Below are 19,054 nucleotides of genomic sequence, written 5' to 3'. Positions count from 1 at the left end.
ACAATTTCAGTTGTTACCAATTTTGTCTTAAAGTTGAAAATGGCGGAGTAATGGTTTAAACACGGTTCTCCTTTACATTCAAATGGCGGCTAACGCAACGGTAGGATTCAATCGCGATTTCAAATTTACACTACTATTGACCCTCCTAAAGGTTAGAATCATAAAATTTGGTGTAGCTGGCCATGCAAGGCTAGGCCTTTTTTCGTCTAATAAAACTGGACTATATTTACAATTTCTAGACTTAGAAATGAAATTTACGTGTATTGAAATTGTATTTGATTATAGGGATATAGACTATGTATAGGGATTGATGTGTTGAAATTAAAAATTGATATTTTAGTAATTTACCTTAAAATACAAACTATTTAAGTAAATACCGAATATTTCCGAATTTTATTATTATTTTTTTCGTTTCAGAAATACGCTGCTTGTATCTGGTTAGAATCTAAAATCGTAAGTATATTGCTTGTAATAATATTAATCTTAGCTCTAGATTTAATTGTACTAACTGCGGAAATCCTTCAGAACATATATATATATATATATATATATATATATATATATATATATATATATATATATATATATATATAGATATATATATATATATATATATATATATATAGATATATATATATATATATATATATATATATATATATATATATATATATATATATTTTTTGTTTTTCATTTTGCTTTAATCTCCTTTCTACTTCTTTCCTGTCTTCTTGTAGCGCCATTTCAAATTTTTCTTCTAACTGTTCTAATTCCTTTTTCTGGACAGTTTTAATATCTTTCATTTTAGTTTCTACTTCTTCTCTTTGCATCTCTAGTTTCCTCTCTGTTTCTTCTCTGACTTTTTCTAAACAGACTTTTACATCATTTTCATATTTGTCAAACGCTTTTCCATTTTCCTATCATTTTCTTCTAATTTTTGTTCATAGTTTTCCAAACGCTGCTCTATATTTCTGTTATTTAGTTCTATTGTTTGTTTTGTTTCATCCATTTTTAGTGATGATTCTTGTATTTGTTGTGTCTGTATTTGCATCATTGCTAATAATTTTTCCAGCATCCCTGTTTCTTTTCTTTCCTCCATTATTGTAGCATTTCCTTCATTAATAATTGTTTCCTCTTCTATCTTATCCTCTTTCCTTTCTTGCGTTTTGCTTTGACTCCTTGTGGTCGACATGTTCGTTAGATTATTTATCCCCGCCAAATATGAAGCTTTGAAATTTGTGCAATAATATCCCCGCCAAATATGAAATTCGAGTAATGTTGCAAAGACAAAATCTTTTCCTCTTATCCCAAATGCAATAAATTCAAATAAATGCAATAAAATTTTAAAACTCTTGTCAGTTGTAAAAATCAATCAAATATCATAAATTATATCATGTAAAAATTTGTACCTATAGAAATTTAAAATGTAATGTCATAAAAGCAAATATTATAAACTTTAACCATCGGCAAATAAATTTTCAATCAATCTGCTTTCTTTCTCTATCCGTTTAAATTTTAACTAGAAATACTTTCTACGCCTTACACGTTGGGGGCCATTTGTTATGATTGTTTATTTTGACTTTAATCTTAGTTTATTGAGCCAATAAAAAAGAATTATAACTTATTTGTTATCAAAAGTAAAATAATCCTTATATTACCTGTGTTCGATGGATTCAAAAGATTTTCTAGTTGTCTTTTATCGGGATAGAGAAGAAAGGATAAGAATACAAATATATTATATTACAAAGATTTACGTTTCTTTATTTTATATGAACGAATAAAACAATTATTAAATTCTGTCGTTATCTTATCAATCGGCATACAAGAAAATAAATCAAATTTTTATAATAATAAGATTATAAAGCTACATACATTTATATTACGTGAAAACCAATTTTACTTAAAATTTTCTTTACTTGAAACAAGAAACAACAAAACTTTAAACTTTTGATTAGCCTAACAAAACCTCAGTTCTTAAATTTGAATGCTAATGACCATGATGTCAAACCGATCCTTCACATATATAAAATTCAATTGTACAAACACTTACAGCTTATTTTCTTCTTGAGTTGTATGTTGGAACATACCCAGAAAAGTCCAGTCTCCTCAACGATGTGGTCTCTCCTCTTTGGCACCTCGGCTCCTTCTTAACGTCTCTGCAAACCTCCTGCAGACTACACAAAAAACACCTGATTCACTTCTCCAAACTCAGCTACTTGATGCCGTAAGAATACTTTCACATATACTTTATAAAATGCCCCCGGTAGATACAAGGACTTCTTTTAATCTACTTGTTATCTCCTTCTGCAAACTATTCACTTCTTTTCGTTACGCCGGTATCCAAACTCACGAACCACACCCTATCTTGAGACCAACGACTGTTTCCTTTCGATAACCAAAATATCCACTATCTCCTCCGGTCTCATGATCGGCTCACAAATTCCCATTTAAAAACGATTGTCCAATCAAAAGCTCAAATTGTGTTTACCATGATTTTGGAAAAGCCTAATTTCGGTTTCAGAGAAAAACTAAATAGCTTACTTTAAAATTGGTTTTGTCAATACATCATTTATACATATTTCAAAAGATTAGAATATGGTCATTTAATACTCGACTATACAAACAATGAAAAGATTAATTTACAGGTAAAATGTCTTCTAATTCTAAACAAAGGTTTTTTGATAATTTTGTTTGAAACGGAAAAAGGTCGCCAAACAAATTTCTATTCTTATCTACACTAAATGTTATCTTAAATTACTATATACATTTTTGTTTATAATGATATCTTAAAATTTGATTCCGATGGATATTTTTACTTATTTTTCTTTGGTTGGGAAAGAAGAAACATAACAATATATATATATATATATATATATATATATATATACATATATATATATATACATATATATATATATATATATATATATATATATATATATATATATATATATATATATATATATACAAAACCACCAGTTTATTAGGGCTGCAGTCAGAAGGTTGGCCGAGATGTTAGAGAAACACTTTTGACTTGACTTTTTGTCAAGCTTTCGGAATTGTTTTATTCCTTTTTCAAGACACTGTAATATAGATAAAAAAATGTGTAAATATTTACAAAATATCACAATTCGTCAGTTCAACTTACTAGTCGTTGAGATTATTTACAATAAACTTTGACACTCAACATTAACAACACAAATATAAAATATAATAATGGACAATACATTCTAAAAATTTTGGTAAGAATAGTAAAACTTAGTTTATTTCATGACATCTTTTGATGGTGTGTTTTAACTCTGATACATAGAGAACAGAAAGAAACAAAACAATACGAATAAAATATAATTAGGTGTTCTTAGTATTGTATTTATTTTCAAGGCCCAAGAGGCCCATATTGGGTAGTTTTAATATTTAATTATTTATTAAACCTGTCTTAATGGTATGCAACCAGTTATGCATACAAGAATATGTAGAGGTAAATATTTATTTTATTTTTGATGTTTTTCCAGTAAATAACAATAAATGTTGCTCAATTTATCTATGTCAGACTTTGTATTTATGCAAGATGTACTAGATTTTATGAAACACATTTCCAAGAAAACACGTTTTGCATGATTTTTTTCTTTTGCCAAAAAAACAGGAATATTCGAAATTGAACTTATATTTCAGAGTTATTGCATGTTCTGTGAATGCACATGCATTTATTTTATTGGTTTTTATCTCTACGATGTGAGATCACCCTACTGTGGAAATTACGAGATGATTCTCCGATGCATACGTTATTGCAATTGGCACACGGTATAGAATAAACAACATTCGATGACTCCTAAATTGTGAAAGGATCTTTTGTCTTTGTTTCGATACCGTTTTCACATTCTTAGTTGTAATTTTTAAGCCATTAACATTTTTGAAAATGTTCATTAGCTTAGGTGTCAGAACTGGAATGTTGGGTAAGGAACCATAAGTTATTTTAGATGGTATTACTGATGTGTTGTATGTCAATGTCAATTGTGAGACCTCATTATTATAAATATTTTGGTTGTCGAAAAATTGCGAAGGAAAAGGAGTACCGAAAATGAGTTTATTTAAAAAGCCATATGGGGTAGTCCTAGTTCTCTAGTAGTATAGATCTCAACTTCTTTAGTCCTTTGTCCCTGTAATCGATGTGTGACAAGTTAGTAACCCTAGTTTTTAAGGCCAAAACCAACTTTGTTTTCATCTTGGATGGATGTTGAGATTGAAAATTTATGAAACGGTTACAAAAACAAGGTTTATGATACCAATCCGTTCTTAGCATGCCATCACTGCCACGATGGATAAGCATGTCTTAAAAAGAAATCATACCATCTGTCCTTCTCTCAATCCTAAACTGTAGGTGTTCTCATTGGGCGTTAAATGTGTTTAAAACATCAGTTACTTTGTTTTCAGGGACCGAAAAAATCAAATCATCTACATATCGTTTAATTAAAGGTATGTGAAATGGTATATTTTCTTTACACGTTCTTATAAGTTCATCCAAAACAAAGTTACATAGTATTGGGGATATTTTGCTGCCCATTGGAGTGCCATTTAGGGAGAGTTGCCCAAAATGGGGACCCCATCACATTTTGTGACATAAAATGAAAATTTGTAATAAATAAAATATTTTACACAATTATGTAGTTAAAGTGTGTCTTTAGGTACCAGAAAACAGATGTTGAGTATTTAACAAAAATTACGTAAAGACAGAAATAAACATTTTTTAAAATGTGCAAATACCTCGTTTTTCAAGAAAGTGTGGGTAAAATGGGGTTCATGGAAATATTAGGTTATTTTTTAATTAAACATGTAATGAAGTATTGATTATTATTATAGAGTAGGTTCAGTATGACAGTATGAACAGTATTAAAAAATAAAAATCAAACTATAAACAAAAATCGCATATATAAAAGTGTCATCATCATCTTCACAGGTTGAACAAGCTTCATGTGCCCAGCCACCACATTTGCAGCACCGAATCCAACATTTCTGATCGAAATAGTTTTTGTACATCTCGTTACAAAAAATCCAAGCTTCTTCGTCTTCTTCTTCATCGTCTTCATTACAGGACGTATCAGAATCTTCAGCCTGACACTTTTTATTTTTACGCTTATTTTGGATAGACAAACCACTGTTTTGTTTCATTTTCTTGAGTAGTAGCAGGGCTGGTTCTTTAGTCTTTCTTTTCTTTAATAGATTATCACTGGAAGTCGCAGATTTTTTATTTTTGTTGAAAAGGTCTTTTTTGTGTTTACCTTCTTGTTTCTCTTGGCGCTCCTGTTCTTCGGCCTCTAGTTCAGCCTTGTATGGTAACTATGTTAATATGACAGTTTTACATTTCCTCTTGTTACTATTCCTTTTTTACACTCTCCTCTTGACAGTATTCGTTGGACAGTTAACAGGTGAACATCGTTCGATAAATCTGTGCCGGGTCCTTAACTAGTGCTATTATCAAATTAATAGGTATTTAATTTGAAAATAAACCAACCGATCTTCAAAAAAGGTAGGATCTAATTATTTATTATTATGAGTGAATCGGGGGGTGGTGTTGAGCCACCCCAGAATAATATATCATTAATGGATACGGAAGACAAAAGGTATATTAATTTAAATAACAGATATAAAATAAATGATTCAGGGTATTATAATGTCTTTGTAGAATCTACAGACAAAAACTTGTCCCGTTTATCACCAGTACGTGTCGGTCATTATCTATTTAAAAACCAATATTTTAAACACGATGTACTAGACATTAAAACTGTTGGCAGAAATAAGGTAAAAGTAATTTTTAGAACTTATACTTGCGCAAATTCTCTAATTGAACATGAGCTTATTAGGGATAATAAACTTGTAGCGTATATTCCATCATTTTTTACTCAAAAGAAGGGAATTATTAGGGAAGTCAATACGTTTTTGGATGAAAAGTATATTTTAGAAAATATTGTTTCAGATAAAAATGTTGTCGAAGTAAAAAGGTTAAAACGGAAAATAATTGATTCGGATAATGAAACAGTTCTTGTACCTCGCCAGATGGTCATTTTGACATTTGAAGGAAATAGCATTCCTAAGACTGTTAATTTAGACTTGGTTAGGTTTAATGTTGAACAATATATATATCCGGTTGTTCAGTGTTTTAATTGCTTTCGTTTCGGTCATACTGCTCGGCAATGCAAATCAACATCAAATCGTTGTAAAAAATGTAGTCAAACTCATAATAATATTGAAACATGCACTAACTCTCTACTTTGTTTACATTGCAACTCCACTGAACACAACTCACTCTCTAAACAGTGTCCTGCATTTAAACACCAATACAAAATAAAATCAATAATGGCTTTAGAAAACACTACCTTTAAAGAGGCAGAAACCATAGCTAACAATCCTTCATACGCCAAGGTAACTACAAATAATAGATTCGATATCCTCAATACTATACAAAATTTCCCCGCCTTAACCCCTAACATCCCTGAAGGTACAAATCAAAATCAATCCTATGTACCTACCATTAAAAAAACAAGAAACAAGCGTAAAGCTATCTCTCCTACTGCGATCAAAAAGACACCAACTTTCCCAAGATTTCCCAATGCTACAAACACCTCATCCCAACCTATAATCCCTAATCCCTACAGGGACGAGTTTATGGCGTATAAAGAAAAAATAGAATGTAAAATAATCAATGAAATTCCAGCCTTGATAGAAAATATCATCAAGAAAATTAACCCTAAAATATTTTTACCTAACTTACAAAAAAATACAAAAGAAGAAATTGAAAAAATGTTGAACAACCTAACAGATATTGAAAGCGATGGGGAACAACAGGACATTTAACATACTGCAGTGGAACTGTCAATCTATAAATAAACATAAACCTAGTTTACTTAATTATCTCGAGCACAATGTTGTTGATGTCATTCTGCTTAATGAAACATGGCTTTCTAAAAATAAAAATTTTGGTTTAACAGGTTACAACGTTATCAGAAGCGATAGACCTGATGGTTACGGTGGTGTAGCCATCCTCATATTAAATAACCTTTGTTTTACTGAAATTAATGTAAAGAAAAACTTTAATAAAGGTATTGAAACGTGTGCAGTTTTTATAGAACAAATTAAATTGGTAATCGTTTGTATTTATAAACCACCCAAAGTAATAGTCAATAATAGAGATTGGGAAAAGCTTTTAACTCAATTTAGTGGTAGGGTTGTCATTGGTGGGGACTTCAATGGACACCACAGTAGGTGGGGTTCCTTGAAGGATTCCGCTCAGGGCAAGTGTATAGTAGACGCGCTAGATAACAGTAATTTAGTTCTGCTAAACGACTGTAGACCGACCAAAGTAACAAGACCTAATGAACTTCCATCAATGGTGGATCTATCCCTTGTTACACCAAATCTAATTGGATACACCACATGGGATCCTGTTCCCGATACTCTGGGTTCAACTCACTTACCTATAGTAATCACTATCGACTTGGACTATCACCCATGTACAATAATTCCTTCATCTAAATGGAAAGAGTCTTCAGCAAACTGGAATATCTTTAAAGGTCATATAGAAAAAACATTATCCGAAAATATAACCGATAATATCACTTCAGCGGAACGTTTTGACTTCCTGTTAAAGACAATTGACGATGCTGCCTCATTTTCTATGAATATCAAAAATTCCTTTCAGCCAAAATCTCGAATTCCAGTCTGGTGGGATTATGAATGCAAAAATATGATCATTTCACGAAAAGTTGCTTACAAAAGATACATTGAAGCATCAAATTTTGAAAACTATATTAAATACAAACAAATTCAAGCCAAAAGTAAACTCCTCTTTACAAACAAACAAAAAAGTTCGTGGATTAACTTTGTAAATACTTTAAACAAAAATACTCCCATCAGTAAAATTTGGAATTTTGTTAATAAACTAGTGAATAAAAATTACCGTACAAGACGATATCCCCTGCCAAATGAACTAATAGAAGAGTTGCTCGACAAATTTGCTCCGCCATATGTTGACCTTCCTATTCAGGATAACAGTAAAACTTGTAAATACAATATTTTCCAGGAAAGTTTTGATATGATAGAATTTGAGGCTGCACTCAAGTCTTCAAAGTCCTCGGCTCCGGGGCGCGATCAAATTACTTATAACATAATATATGAATTACCTCTTATAGCTAAACAAAGTTTACTAACAATTTTCAACGATTGGCTTTTCAATGGAAGATATGTGGATCATATGAAAGAAATAGTTATTTGTTTAATTCTTAAACCTAATAAAGATAAAACACTCTCCTCTTCTTACAGACCGATATCATTAATGTCTTGCATATGCAAGACATTTGAAAGACTTATTAAGACTCGATTAGAATGGCTTATAGAACATTATAGTATCCTTCCAAGTACACAATATGGATTTAGGGCTAGTGTTGGTACACTGGATGCAATATCACATTTAGTTACCGACATTCAAATAACGTTTTCCAGAAACAATTATCTTGCTTGTTTGTTTTTAGACCTAAAAGGGGCATATGATTCTGTTAATTTAACCATTTTACACAAAAAACTATATGATATAGGATTACCTCAAAATATAGCGACTAATATTGTTCATCTTTATAATAATCGTGTTATATATATTAAAGATCATTTAAACCAACTACACGGTCCTAGAATTGCTCATACAGGTCTTCCACAAGGATCAGTTTTAAGTCCGTTATTGTTCAACATATTTTCAGCAAGTATTCATGGCATTTTTGACAACACAATCAATTGCATCCAATACGCTGATGACATATGCATCTATACAGAGCGTAACTCGTATACTGACTGCCTGGAGGCTCTGGAATTCATCATGCAAAACGTTAATAACTGGGTAAAAAATCATGGACTGACCATTTCCCCTGACAAATCAGCCACAATGATATTCACTAGACATAGGATTCGTACGCCTGACAAAATAAAGTTGTCTGGATATGATATACCTATTGTCAAAGAATACAAATATCTTGGCATTCTTCTTGATCCCAAACTCTTATGGTCAAAACATGTGGAATATATAAAAAGTAGGTGTGAAAAAGGTATTAATATTCTTAAATGTGTTACTAATCGAAGATGGGGTGCTGACCCCAAAGTTGCATTGATGTTTTACAGAGCCTACGTGCGATCTATTGTAGACTATGGTTGCATTCTGTATGGTGCCGCCAGTAACACACACTTATTAACTGTAGACCGCATTCAGTTTAAATGTCTAAGAATATGCTTGGGCACCATGAAGTCTACTCCTTGCCCTGTACTACTTGCTGAAAGTAATGAAATACCTCTTCAAAATCGTCGAGAAATTATGGCAATTAAACATATCCTGAAGCTAAGATTAAATAATAATAATCTACTTAGTCAACTGTATGAGTTATCTATTGAAAACCTCTCAAATAAATACTGGCGCATAAAAAATTCTCCTCCACTTGCTGATGCTTTCTTAGAAACTAATGAGTATCCTAATATCTATGGCAAAGAAAAAAGATTACCAATATATAAAGCTAATTTTCAGGTAACATTAAATAAACCAAAAGTCATTATACCAAAGTACACAGAATTCCCACAAATAAACTTTGTCTTACTTAGATCCATATTAAGTGACTATAATGATCACGTAATAATGTATACCGATGGTTCCAAAAAAGAGGATGGTGCCACAGGTTGCGCAGTTTACATTCCACATAAAAGCGAATCTTTGAAAATTAAACTTCCATCACATTGTTCAATATATACTGCTGAAGCGGTAGCTATCGAAAAAGCATTAGATTGGCTAGATTCACACAATTTAAATAAAGCAGTAATATTATCAGATTCATTATCGGTCATTAAAGGATTAAACTCAGATATGACTCAACATAAAAGAAATAATATTCTTTGTGCTATTAAAAATAAAATATATAGTAAAGATATTACAGTTATTTGGGTTAAAAGTCATATAGGTATCGAGGGAAATGAACTGGTTGACCAGCTTGCTAAAGATGCGACCCATGTTGGACTCTATATTCCCATATTTACATTGGAGGACTTACAACAACATTATTATAACAAAATTTTTATAAATTGGAAAGAAAAATGGAAAAACATAGCAACGAATTCAAATAATCAATATTATACTATCCACCCTACCCTACCACAAGATGTTGACTATATTTTCAAATATGCAATGCCAAAGAAGTTGACAGCCACAATTACTCGACTGAAAACTAATCACGGTGCATTCCCAGCTCACTTGGCTAAGTTAAATATTATCCCTTCTGGGGTATGCTCATGCGATAATATATCACAATGTGACATCAACCATATTCTTTTTAAGTGCGATAAACATAGGTATGAAACAGATCAGCTGTATTCAAAACTATCAAAACTTAAAATTCAGACTCCCATAAACATCACCCATTTACTCTCCTTAGATAGTAGAGAAGTATACGAACTAATATGTAACTTTTTATTTAAAGTTGGTTACATTATTTAAAAACTAATATCTTACATTACAATTCTGTGGCTAAAGGACTAGTTTCCAAGCCAACTCACCAAACACACACACACACACACACTCTCCTCTTCTTGGGGTGGGGGCATCAACATTTTTGGTGAAACCCGAAAAGCTGATTTGGGTGACGTAGACCCACATGTTGAAGTAGAGGGCTCAGGAGAAGTTTCTTTATAAGGCTCAGGAGAAGCGTCGTTAGAAGGCACAGTTCCACTTGAAAAAGTAGAATGTTCTGTTCTATTGTTTGTGGCGTTGGTAATAGTGGCGTATGATATCTGCTGCTCATAATTGTAGTTTGGTTGTTCTGTGGTATCTGACGGGGCAAACAGGTAATCAGAGAATACATCTCTATTGACAGGATATATTCCTGTTTTTTCAAATCCCTTCACTGCGGTTTGAACATTAGCTGCTCTTGAAAAAGCAGCATTTACTAGTTGTCCAATTTGATAAATTGTAACACCCCTGCCAGGGTTATTAAGCAACCATTTTTTAGCCTCTTGTGCATAAAATGTACTAAGTGGTGCCATAAATGAGACATCGAGCGGTTGTAATCGATGTGTGGTGTGTGGTGGAAGACATAATAATATAACGTTATTTTCCCGAGCAAGATGAAGGAGTTCTAAACTTTTGGTATGGGAACTGTGACCATCAAGAATAAGCAGCACTGGTTTTTGAGGTCAGGGGTTAGAAAACTCAATATACTTTTTAAACCATACAATAAAGTTTTCTTTGGTAATCCAACCAGTCTCATAATACACTGCAGATGACCCTGGTGGGGCACTATCCATTAAGAGCGGATTTGCTTTTTACGGGGAAATACAAACATCCCTGGCATAAAATTCCCTGCAGCATTCATACAGGTTTCTAATGTCACCAGTTCACCTCGTATTGCTAAGGACAAACAACGCACTTGCTTTTTACCACGCAGAGCAGGATTCTGAAAGGCTTGTTAGGTAAAGTCATAATGCCGGTCTCATCTACGTTGTAGTTATCATTGGGTGATAAATTGTGTTGCGTATATAAAGATTCAAGCAAATCAAAAAATTTCTTTACTGCTGCTCGATTAAAACCTTTTGCTCTTGCCAGTGAAGTTTTTTCAGGATTATGTAATGCTAATTGGAGGTGCCGCCTTAGAAAGCCATAAAGCCAATGTTTACCAGCCATTTTCTTATCTTCATTAAACACGTGGGGAATGTGATTTTTAACGGCTAAATCGAAAGCTAGTTTTCTTAAATCTGTTAAGCTAAGGCCAAACAATCTTTCTTCTAAATATAAAATATAATCCACAAGTTCATTTTCTTCTTTCATGTTGCCTTCTAACACTTCTTGAATGGTGGCCATCATACTTTCCTTGGACCAACTCTGTCTGTCGCTTTTTCTTGTATAACGACCCATGTTGAATTCTTAAAAAAACATAATTATTTAGACAATTCAATGCATAAATGCTTACCCTAGTAATTTTTGTATAGACTTAAACTTTTTTCAATAATACTTTTATATGTAAATAATTTGTCAAAAGTAGTTTTACCTAGGTACCTAGTAAAATTACTTAATCACCATTAAAATATTCCATAGGTTAAAATGGGGACGTCCCCGTTTTGAGCTACCCTTACCTTCCCCATTTGACCTGTTTATGACTTAATTAAAAAAATATGGCGTATCGAAGCTAAAATGCTAAGATTTTTAAATGAGTATTATGTCAAAATGTAGCTTAAAGACAGCGGAAACAAAGGTCTACTTACCGAAATTGATTATTTCAATGTACGTTGCTAACACCAACCAACAGTGCAGGTTGAAATCGTAAACAAATCACAAAAAATCTTGGATCGACTGTACACAAAACAAACATAAGCTCACATCTGGATTACTGACTGCAAACTGGTTAGTAGGTAACTAACAACACCCACGCGTCGTTCGGCGGTCAATTTCCCACTCTATTACTAAAATTTTGAAAGTCCCCATATTACCCTGCGTCCCCGTTTTAGGCGACTCTACCCTATTTGTTTAAAAAAATTCTTCTTCTACGGCACTACAGCCCAAAATGAGCCTTGGCCTCCTTTATTTTTTGCCTCCACCCTTGTCTGTCTGTGGCTGCTCTTCTCCATACACGGACTCCTAAAAGTGCTTGTGCATCGCTGCTTACTGTGTCTTCCCAGCGCTTTCTTGGCTTTCCAACTGGTCTCTTTCCCTGCATTCTGGCGTTCAGTGCTCGTTTTGGTAGCCTATCCTCTCCCATTCGTATCACATGTCCGGCCCATTGCAATCTTTGTATTCTAATGAAGTCTGACAGGGGTGTTTCCTTATACAGTTGACAGAGCTTTTAAAAAAATTACCATTGAACAAAAAGATGTTAGAGTCAAATATACATGTTAAAATTCTTATGAATCATCTAAACTGATCTTGGTATGCGGAGAGATGCTGTTCCAGTTATTTTTGATGCCGTTCAGAATAGCATCTAGTGGTAAGTTTGTAAACAGTGACACAACATCTAAACTAATCAATATATAATTATTCGGAACTTTAACATTGTTAATAAAGTTACTAATATATTGGAGATTTCACGTTTAGACAATGCTAATCACAATATTATACAATGGTACGATATGACAGCTGAATAACTATTTTGCGCAGCAGCTTATAGAAAAACATTCCAAGAACTTATTATAAACAAACATGATGATAGCCAACGTTTGATCATAGGCATGGCACTTAAAAAGAAGAAGAAGTACTTTTGATAAAGGTGATAAACCATTAGCAAAATATCGATATTTTAATAAAAAGGAATTTTTTTAGTTTTATTATAGACTTGATAAGACTCAATAGACAACTTGATAAAAATAACATTTTTTACACTATTGTTATCACAATATTTAGTTCTCTTTTTGGATTTTGGACTTAAAAATTATTAATATGTACTGTTTTTTTTTAGCTTAACACTGATATGATTATGAACAAGGCTATGTTGGATCTCTATATGCCCAAGAAACTGATGGAAGAAGAATACATCGGTTATTTGATGTGTGCTTCACAATTCAGAAATTACAGTAAGTGTAGATGTAAAACTTCAAAAATTGTATGCCTATTATTATAAAACAACTAGCTTACCACCTTTAAGGCCTTAAGCGGCATTATTTATCTTGGCATTATCCTCTCGTATTCCTTTTTTGTCCAAATATGTCTTTCCCATGGAATTGCTGGTTTCTTTCCTCCTCTTATGTGCTATCTCTGTTGAGGTTGGCAACTTTTAAGGGTTTTTAAAGGGTTTTAAGGGTTTAAAATTGTGAATAGTTAATTTTCATATTGGAGAACACATTACAATATTTAGCTTATGCAAATAAACAAGATTTAAGTGCATAAAATAATTAAATCTGTGTTTTTCCCAGTTTCTTCAATAAGGGGTAGTTTTCACCCCTTAAAAACAAAAAGCGCACCTAGAGCGTATCTAACTTTTGAAGTGGAGGGTAAGATAAGCTTAATTTGAAATTTTCAAAGAAATCGATGCAGTTATAAAAAATTCGGAGGTATTACCATATTTTAAGCCTCAGTAACTGGATTATTAAATAAAGGTAGATATCGAGCACAGTTCATTTATTAAATCTTGCCAAGTACTTTCGCTCCTAGAGCATCTCTAGGGGCATTTCATGTTTTAATTAAAGTGGTAATATGTACTTGTTTAAGGAAAAGCACTGATGATGGAATAGTCATTCCGTGTTTGGGTCCGAAGTAAAAATACCCTGCCAGGCAAGTTTTTACCTGCCAGCATTGTCGGTTCTGTAATAGTATTTTCTACTGTCTTAACCCCATTTTTTCCGGATCCTTTCCGGTCTTTGCCAAAACACATTGTTTATTAGTCGGATGTCCCTACTCTGTCCCACATGTCCTGCCCATCTTAGTCTATTGGACTTAATGTATATCACCACGTTTTTCTTTCCCAATAAAACAACTACTTCATTATTGTATCTGCGCCTCTATTTGTTTGTAATGATACCTCTGCAAGGACCATAAATAACTCAATGAATTGTTTCTCACACTAGTAATTTATTAATTATCGTTTTTTGTTGGAGTGCATGATTAGCTTTTGTACGTGACTGTTTGTCTTTTACGTTTAAACCAATATTTAATGCAACTTCTTTCCGAACTTAAAAATATCCCAGGATTCCGAGTGTGTACTTGAACGAGGTAACATCGTATCAGTGTTTTGCTCCGAGTTTTAGTGTTTTTGTGAAACCAAACAACTACTTTTAAATACTAGTAAGACCAGACTTTACCGTATGTATCGATAAGCCTAATTGCATGTTTTTTTTTGGAACGATTAGTTAATTAGCAAATTAGTAATTTCTTCAATAACTGGGTCAGCTACCAGTGGCGTAGGCCTACCTAATATGTATTTTTGGAAGAAAATACATAAAACCTAACTAAATTTAACATATAAATAAATTTCTCGTCTACCTTTGACTACAAGGGTACCGATAACAAATACAGTTCTCACATCAGATCCTTACAGTTCACAACTTGTCAAGATGTCACAAAATATTCAGCATAATTCTACTTCAACTTCCTCATATGCAACTGCAACCAAATCAACTCCCAGATCAACTTTTCCAAAGAGGGATCAAGCCATAGTACTGCATGCCGATGAAAATCTAAAGTTGTTCGATTACGTCAAGGCAGTAGGTGACGCTATTGGTCCCAAACATATCCTATTCGCATCCAGAATATCTAATAACAGAATTTGTATATATTTAACTAATTCAGAACTCGTCGACAAACTTCTAAAATCCCATCCGACTTTGACAGTAGGAAACTCTGTGATGAATGTTCGCAGGCTAGTCTCTCCCACAAAAAGAATAATAATATCCAATATATCTCCATGTATACCACACGACCTTGCAGAAAATGCTATAAAAGAACTTGGGCTCCAACTGGCCTCCCCCGTCTCATTTTTAAGAGCAGGTATCCCCGGCGATGAATATTCGCACATCATGAGCTTTAGAAGGCAAGTATATGTTTTTACCTCTGATGACAATTTCAATCTGCAAACTTCATTAGTTATCCCATTCGAAGGTAATGAAAACAGAATATTTTTGTCCACAGACAAAATGGAATGCTACATATGCAAGAAGTCAGGGCATATTGCCTCAAATTGTCCCAATCCTCCACCTAATTATATAACATCCCAGCCTCAGCCGTTAATATCAACCCAGATAATAGATCCCTTACCACCACAGTCTTCTATACAACCCGCAACATCACCACATATGTCTGATTCAGAACCAAACAATTCCATAATGACTAAAACGCCCACACACAAACGTGGCCACTCTGAAATCGAGAGTACAAGTGAGCAGACTGATATTCCCGATAACATCTCGGTCGCAAATCCGTCCGAGGACAACATCATGCCTCCCCCTAGTAGAGACATTAAGAAACCAAAAAAGAAACTCAGAACAAGTTCACCATCAGAACGTTACCTTTCCGATTTAACAAAAGACGCTATTAAAGAATCCTTTAAGCAAACCTCAGAATCACTTGTTATTCCTCTAGAAAACTTGATAGCCTTTGTCGAAAACACTTTCGGCTGTAGTGACCCCTACGCTGAAGCTCTTAAGTTTACAGAAAATGTATCAGGGTTAATTTCTAACATTCAAGCATTATACCCAACTTGTCAGGAGAGGTCTATCAAAAACAGGCTAACCCGTCTAACTAAAAAACTGATAAAAGCCTTAGGCACTGATCCAGAAGAACCCGAAAGTACGCCCAGTCCAAATCTTTCCGTCGATTCTAACGAAGATAACTACAATTCTGACAGCTCACAACCATCCCAATCCTCTCAATTCAGCTCCTATTAATACTAACACTATGCTAAGTCTAATTCAATGGAACTGCGATGGCTTTTACCCCAGGCTAGAATATTTACAAAAACTTATATCGGACTGCTCGCCCAAGTTTATCTGTCTTCAAGAAACCAATTTCACCAAAGATCATAACCCCTACCTAAAAAATTACACTAGCTACAACTTCCTAAGACCCACACACCTACGAGCAAGTGGCGGTTCATCTATTTTTGTTTCCAACGATATCTTCCATCAAGAGTTTGACTTACACACAAGCCTAGAAGCGATTGCGATAACCGCATGGTGTCCCAACAAGATAGTTATTTGTTCTATATACATTCCTCCAAACTACAACTTATTTAGATCAGAATTAAGCGACCTCATAAAACAACTGCCAAACCCTTTCATCTTAGTTGGGGACTTTAACGCTCACAGCACAACATGGGGTTCCCAGCGCACCTTTGGGAGAGGTAAACACATCGAAGATATTATAAGCAACTCTAACATTAACCTCTTGAATACAGGGAGCCCCACATATTTCCACATCCAGTCTGGAACCTCTTCTTGCATAGATCTAAGTTTTTGCGATCCTGGAACCGCTCCTCTGCTTCAGTGGCAAACACTAGATAGCTTATATGATAGCAATCACTACCCCATTTTAATCTCAAGTCATATACCCGAAAATTCGGAAGTTATAAATAAATGGAAAATTGCCCAGGCAAATTGGAGGTTATTCAGTGACACTCTTGAAGACCTTTCAAACCAAATTATTTTTAAGGAAAACATCGACGCTGCCGTAGAGCAATTTACAAATTGCATTCTAACTGCGGCCAACCGATGTATAGGTAAATGCACCATAAATCCCTCAAGAAAGGCCGTCCCATGGTGGAACGACTCCTGTAAACTCGCAATAAAAGAATACAAAAAGGCCCTTAATAGATATCGCAAAACTCGTAGCATCGAAGATCTTATTCATTTTAAGAAAATGCGTGCAAAATCCAAACGAATTCTGAAGGAAAGCAAAAAAGAATCCTGGAAAAAATTCGTTAACAGCATAACTTCAGATACTCCTCCCGCTCAAGTGTGGACAAAAATTAAACAAATGAGAGGTTTAAAAACATATCGTAAAATATCCGCAATAACAGATGGAGATAATATCATTACAAATGATAACCAAATAACCGAAACGCTAGCCAAATACTTTCAAAACAAAACTAAGTCTGAACTCTCCATTTCGTACCCCACAAACCACTCACCACCTAACCCTATTCAAATCAATCCAATAAACCTCGCCTTCACAGAAGTAGAGTTAAAGTTGGCAATCTCATCAATAAAAAACTCATCTGCAGGTCCTGATGACATCCCGTCTATCTTTCTCAAACATCTACAGACAGGAACCCTCTTGAAGCTACTTGCGCTCTACAATAAGATATGGTTCAGCCAAAGCTTTCCGAGTCTTTGGCGACAGTCGCTTATCATACCGATCAAGAAAAATGACTCATCTTCTAACTTTGCCAGTGCCTACAGGCCAATCTCACTAACATGCACAATGTGCAAACTACTAGAAAAGATGATAAATAAACGTTTGCTTTGGTTTCTTGAAGAAAATAATCTTATAGATGCAGCACAGTCGGGATTCAGACCCAATCGAAGTACGATGGATAACCTGGTACTTCTCCATACAGAAATAACCCAAGCTATAGCAAATAAGAATGAAGTCATCACAGTTGCCTTAGACTTAGAAAGCGCCTTTGACACAATAAACAGAGCTGTCATTATTAGAAAACTTGAGCAACTCAATTTAACGGGTAATATTATCACCTTTATAAACAATTTCCTACAAGAGAGATCTTTCAAAGTAGTTACAAACGGGAAAACATCTACATCACATATCTCACAAAATGGAGTACCCCAAGGCTCAGTTCTCAGCCCCACACTATTTCTTCTTAGCATTAACGATATAAAATCTCTTGTTCTCCCTCCAATAAAATACTCAATATATGCAGATGATCTTGTTCTCTATTGCCAAGGTAAAGTTACAAGGAGCACATGCTCTTTACTCCAAAACACTCTTAACAATCTTCATAACTGGTCTACTAAAATTGGAGTTAAATTTTCATCTGGAAAATCTAAAGTCATAAACTTCTCTAGAAGACATCACACTCACCCTCCTCTACTTCACCTAAATGGCTCTCCTCTTCAAGTTGTTGATAAACACAAATTCTTAGGAGTAATATTCGATAAAAGACTCACATGGAGAGATCAGATACAGAATACAAAAACAAACTGCCTAAATAGAATCAACATCTTAAAAACTCTAGCTCATCATCAATGGGGGGCAGAAGAGAAAGTCCTCTTAAGAATTTACAGAACATTGATCCGCTCTAGGTTGGATTACGGAAGCATTCTTTACATATCTGCTTCCGATACTCACCTTAAAAGTCTGAATACAGTTCACAACACTTCTTTACGCATTAGCCTCGGCGCCTTTAAATCAAGTCCTTCTGAAAGTCTTTATATCGAATCCTCAGAACCTCCACTTTTTATAAGACGGCAGCGTTTACTTCTGTCTTACTTCTCTAGAATTTCTGCTAATCCAAAAAACCCAGTAATTAAACTAATTAATACTCCCCACTCTGTCCCAGATAATAGTCACCCTCGAGCACATTCTCTATCACAAATTTTA

At 33.9% G+C, this 19,054-nt stretch overlaps 1 protein-coding gene across 1 annotated transcript in view; it reads left to right on the top strand.

Moving 5' to 3' along the window:
• LOC140449378 (uncharacterized) overlaps positions 1 to 19,054 on the top strand; it is a 35,162-nt gene that overhangs the window by 13,516 nt on the left and 2,592 nt on the right. The window contains exons 3-4 of the mRNA XM_072542528.1: positions 418 to 453; positions 13,464 to 13,578. Coding sequence (XP_072398629.1) covers positions 418 to 453; positions 13,464 to 13,578 — 151 coding nt within the window. The remainder of the gene's footprint in view (positions 1 to 417; positions 454 to 13,463; positions 13,579 to 19,054) is intronic.

The sequence above is a fragment of the Diabrotica undecimpunctata genome, chromosome 9 (assembly GCF_040954645.1).
Source record: "Diabrotica undecimpunctata isolate CICGRU chromosome 9, icDiaUnde3, whole genome shotgun sequence".
In the NCBI taxonomy this organism is placed as follows: domain Eukaryota; kingdom Metazoa; phylum Arthropoda; class Insecta; order Coleoptera; family Chrysomelidae; genus Diabrotica; species Diabrotica undecimpunctata.
Note: the sequence above shows the minus strand (reverse complement) of the source record. Positions and strands in the feature narration are given on the sequence as shown.